Here is a 4,601-nt window from a genome sequence, read left to right on the forward strand (position 1 = left end):
TCAATAATGATCAGGGAAATGTAAATCAAAAGCACAATGCAATGCCACCTTACTCCTGCAAGAATGGCCATAATTAAAAAATCAAAAAATAATAGATGTTATGGTGGATGAGGTGAGGAACACTTTTACACTGCTGGTGGGAATGTAAACTAGCACAACCACTATGGAAAACAGTGTGGAGATTCCCTAAAGAACTAAAAGGAGATCTACCATTTGATCCACCAATTCCACTACTGGGTATCGGCCCAGAGAAAAATAAGTCATTATATGAAAAAAACACTTGCACACACATGTTTATAGCAGCACAATTCACAATTGCAAAAACATGAAACCAGACTGGGCGTGGTGGCTCATACCTGTAATCCCAGCACTTTGGGAGGCCAAGGTGGGTGGATCATGAGGTCAGGAGATCAAGACCATCCTGGCTAACATGGTGAAACCCCGTCTCTACTAAAGATACAACAAATTAGCTGACATGGTGGCAAGCACCTGTAGTCCCAGCTACTCCAGAGGCTGAAGCAGAAGAATAGCGTGAACCTGGGAGGCGGAGCTTGCAGTGAGCCGAGATCGCTCCACTGCACTCCAGCCTGGGTGACAGAGTGAGACTCCGTCTCAAAAAAAGAAAAGGAAAGAAAGAAACCAGCCAATGCCCATCAATCGGGTCGATAAAGAAAATGTTTTATATATATATGCATATATATATTTTATATATGTATACATACACACACACACACACACATACCACTAAATACAACTCAGCCAAAAATAGGAAAGAAATAATGGTATTCCCAGCAACCTGGATGGAATTGGAGACCACTATTTTAAGTGAAGTAACTCAAGAATGGAAAATCAAACATTATATGTTCTCACTTATAAACGGGAGCTGAGCTATGACAACACAAAAACATAAGAATGTTACAATGAAACTTGTGGACTTGGGTGGAAGGATGGAAGGGGGTGAGGAATAAAAGGCTACACATTGGGTACAGTGTACACTGCTCAGGTGACAGGCATACCAAAATTTCCGAAATTCTGTGCATTAAATAACTTATCCATGTAACCAAACACTACCTGCTCCCCAAAAACTACTGAAATAATACTAATAATAAACAAACCAAAAGAAAACAGGAACATATACACCATGGACTGCTACTCAGCCATAAACAGGAATGAAACTATGTCATTTCAGCAACTTGGATGGAACTGGAGGTCATTATTCTCTGAAAAGTAACTCAGGAATCTACAAGCGAATAGTGCACCATCTCACCTAGAAGTGAAAGCTAAGCTATGGGTCCACAAAGGCATGCAGTGTAGTATACTAAACATCAGAGACTCAGAAGTGGGGAGGGTGAGAGGAGGGTGACGGAGGAGAAACTGCCCGTTGAGTAAAATGTAAACTAACTGGGTGATGAGTGCACTCAAATCCCAGACTTCAACACTATACAATTCATCTATGGAACCAAAGACAACGTGTACTCCTAAAGCTATTGAAACACACTTAAAAAAATTTAACAACAAAACAGTAATAATAAGAAGCTCGAATTTTGAAACACTCATATGAACTTATTTTGTAAGTACTGATATCATGGAATCTCTTGTTCTGTGTGCCGTACCTACATGGAATTGAGCATTAATGTCTACTACAGGTATCACAAAAGTCTTTTAACGGTGTATTTGAAGAGAATTCACAACTACACAATTTATCTATGGCACCTAAAACCACAGGTACCCCTACAAATATTGAAATAACAAAATACATTCAATGTTTTCTTAGCTCAGCTGTGACCTCGGGTCAGCAGGTCAGTGAGGTCAAGGCTGGCTTCTCAGGACCTCATGGCATTCCCATCATGGGCAATGGCAGGGTAGCTCAGCTAAGGCTCCCTTCCCCCTTCAAAGGGGAAAAGGAGCTTGAGGGGGCTGAGGGGAAAACCAGTGACAGTCACATGTGATTCTTTTCTCAGGAAAGCTTTGGCTTATCCGGAGTCAAATCTGCTGGAGGCTACAAGAAGATTTTCATGAGTGTCACTTTTGGGGAGAAAATGTCACAGGAGAATCCCTGACAGAGTAGTGACCATTTCAAATTTTTCCAATTTCCATACCCCCTCCAACCCCCCTCCCGACACACTTCATTCTCAAAGGAACTGATAAAACCTCATGATCTCAGGCCTTGGTGTTTGGGAGCAGATGTGTACGTTGGCTAACTTTCGACTTTGCTAAAAAATTTTTTCCACTGTCAATATTTCCATGACGATGGAAAAATGTAAACTTTCAGATTATCTTTCACACCTAGAACTTTGGGTGACCCACCCACCTACCATTCCTCCCACAAGGCACATGCCAGAGGTTTGCCCCTCCCTTGGGTGTGTGCAGAACGCGGGGACTTGATTGGATTTTCACAACCCTGATGAGCTTGAGGATCTAGTGAAGCAGGGAGTACAATGGAGGGTAGCTGGGTGGGTTTAATGCAATCATCTGAGCCCCTTATAAGAGGCAGGGCTTTACTGAGACCAGAGATCTCCAGTCAGAAAGAGACTGCCTGCGAGGGAGATTCCTGGCCGCTGCTGTGAAGACCAAAACAACCCAGGACCCTGTGGGGAGACTAAACAGCCCAGCCTCTGCCCCACAGACCTGAGAGCTGGTAAGTCTGGGGCTGGGTTTGCAGGGACTAAGTGTGTAGGAGGGTCATGCGCATGGATCTCAACTCACAGGCTCTCTGATTCCTGAATCCACAGCACCACTGCCCTCGCTCTCTGACGCCAGCACCGCCTGCAGCCAGCCAGGCTCGGCCCAAAGAGAGGGGAGAGGCTACAGCCCAGGCCATGGCGCGCACCAAGCAGACCGCCCGGAAAGCCACCAACTGGCAGGCCCCCAGGAAGCCCCTGGCCACCAAAGCCCCAGGCAAGAGGTTGCCGCCTAGAGGAGGGATCAAGAAGCCTCACCGCTATAGGCCTGGCACCCAGGCGCTGCGCGAAATCAGAAAGTACCAGAAGTCCACGCAGCTGCTCCTGCGCAAGCTGCCTTTCCAGTGCCTGGTGCGCGAGATCGCCCAGGCCATCAGCCCGGACCTGCGCTTCCAGAGCGCGGCCATTGGCGCCCTGCAGGAGGCCAGCGAGGCCTACCTGGTGAGCCTCTTTGAAGATACCAACCTGTGTGCCATCCATGCCAGACGTGTCACAATTATGCCCAGAGACATGCAGCTGGCCCGCCGCATCCGCGGAGAGGGTGCTTAAGAACCCAAAGGTAGCTAAGCATAGGATTGGGAGTGGAAACAGGCAGAAATCAGGTCTTGGTGGTGTTTCTGTGTGCTTTTGTCAATGTCTAATCTACCTTGAGGGTCATAAGGCACTAGTAGTGTCAAGTGGGAAGTTTCAGTGAGCGAGTTTCAGCACTTCAACTCTACATCAATTTGCAAGAAACCTGTTCATTTTCACTGGACTACGCCTCTGTTTAGACTACTTCAAACCAAATAAATCTCTTCCTGATGGCAACTCGGTGATGTTTGTTTAACTTGATCAGTAGATGAGATCCACACTTTGACTTTTCCCGTATGCAGCTCTGTGTTTGCAATGTTCCCTGTGTCCTGGGCTGTTCCTACTAGTTTGCTATGAACACACATTCAACTCCACTTCCTAAAATACGAACAGACTCTCTATCCACAAGGCACTTCACATTATGGGAGGCAGTGTGACTGTGTTTGTGGGTAGGAAAGGGAAAGAGGAAGCCTTTAGAAGTCTGATGCTGTTCATCTCTGGCAGTTCAGCGTCCTAGAACGTGGTCACATCCATGGCCATGACTGGAATGACCCAGGTCTCGGTAGGGGAGGTAGTAGCAGAGGCCCTAGAAGTCTATGAGATGTGAGGAGACACACCCCCACTGCAGCCAAACCGTTTGAGGCAGGCAGACTGTACGATCAAGTTTAAGGAACACTTTTATTTATTTATTATTTTTATTTTATTTTATTTTATTTATTTATTTTTTTTTTTTGGAGACACAGTCTGGCTCTGTCGTCCAGGCTGGAGTGCAGTGGCAAGATCTTGGCTCACTGCAAGCTCCGCCTCCCGGGTTCATGCCATTCTCCTGCCTCAGCCTCCTGAGTAGCTGGGACTACAGGCAAGTGCCACCACTCCCGGCTAATTTTTTTGTGTTTTTAGTAGGGACGGGTTTCACCGTGTTAGCCAGGATGGTCTAGATCTCCTGACCTCGTGATGCACCCGCCTGGGCTCCCAAAGTGCTGGGATTACAGGCGGGAGGCACTGCGCCCGGTCTATTTTTTTTTTCCTTTTTGTTTTGAGATGGAGTCTCCCTCTGTCTCGGTTCACTGCAACCTCCAACTCCCTGGTTCAAGCGATTCTCTTGTCTCAGCCTCCTGAGTAGCTGGGATTACAGGCAAGCGCCACCAGGCACAGCTAATTTTTGTATTTTTAGTAAAGGCACAGTTTCACTATGTTGGCCAAGATGGTCTCAATCTCCTGACCTTGTGATCTGCCCACCTCGGCCTCCCAAAGTGCTGGGATTACAGGCGAGAGTCACCACACCCGGCCCAATTTTTCCTTTTTTTTTTTTTTTTTCTTTTTGAGATGTAGTCTCACTCTGTAGCCAGG

The 4,601-nt window shown here is 46.6% G+C and overlaps 1 protein-coding gene across 1 annotated transcript; it reads left to right on the forward strand.

Moving 5' to 3' along the window:
- The first annotated feature begins 2,508 nt into the window (after positions 1-2,508).
- On the forward strand, positions 2,509-3,488 carry LOC126956436 (histone H3.Y). Its single transcript, XM_050793392.1, has one exon. It carries the CDS (start codon positions 2,820-2,822, stop codon positions 3,228-3,230), a length of 411 nt encoding a protein of 136 aa, XP_050649349.1. The 5' UTR covers positions 2,509-2,819; the 3' UTR covers positions 3,231-3,488.
- The last annotated feature ends 1,113 nt before the right edge of the window (positions 3,489-4,601 follow it).

This window comes from Macaca thibetana, chromosome 6 (assembly GCF_024542745.1).
Source record: "Macaca thibetana thibetana isolate TM-01 chromosome 6, ASM2454274v1, whole genome shotgun sequence".
NCBI classification, from domain to species: Eukaryota; Metazoa; Chordata; class Mammalia; order Primates; family Cercopithecidae; genus Macaca; species Macaca thibetana.

Coding starts and splice junctions, on each gene's coding strand:
- LOC126956436 (XM_050793392.1), top strand. CDS start 2,820: ATGGCGCGCACCAAGCAGACCGCCCGGAAAGCCACCAACTGGCAGGCC.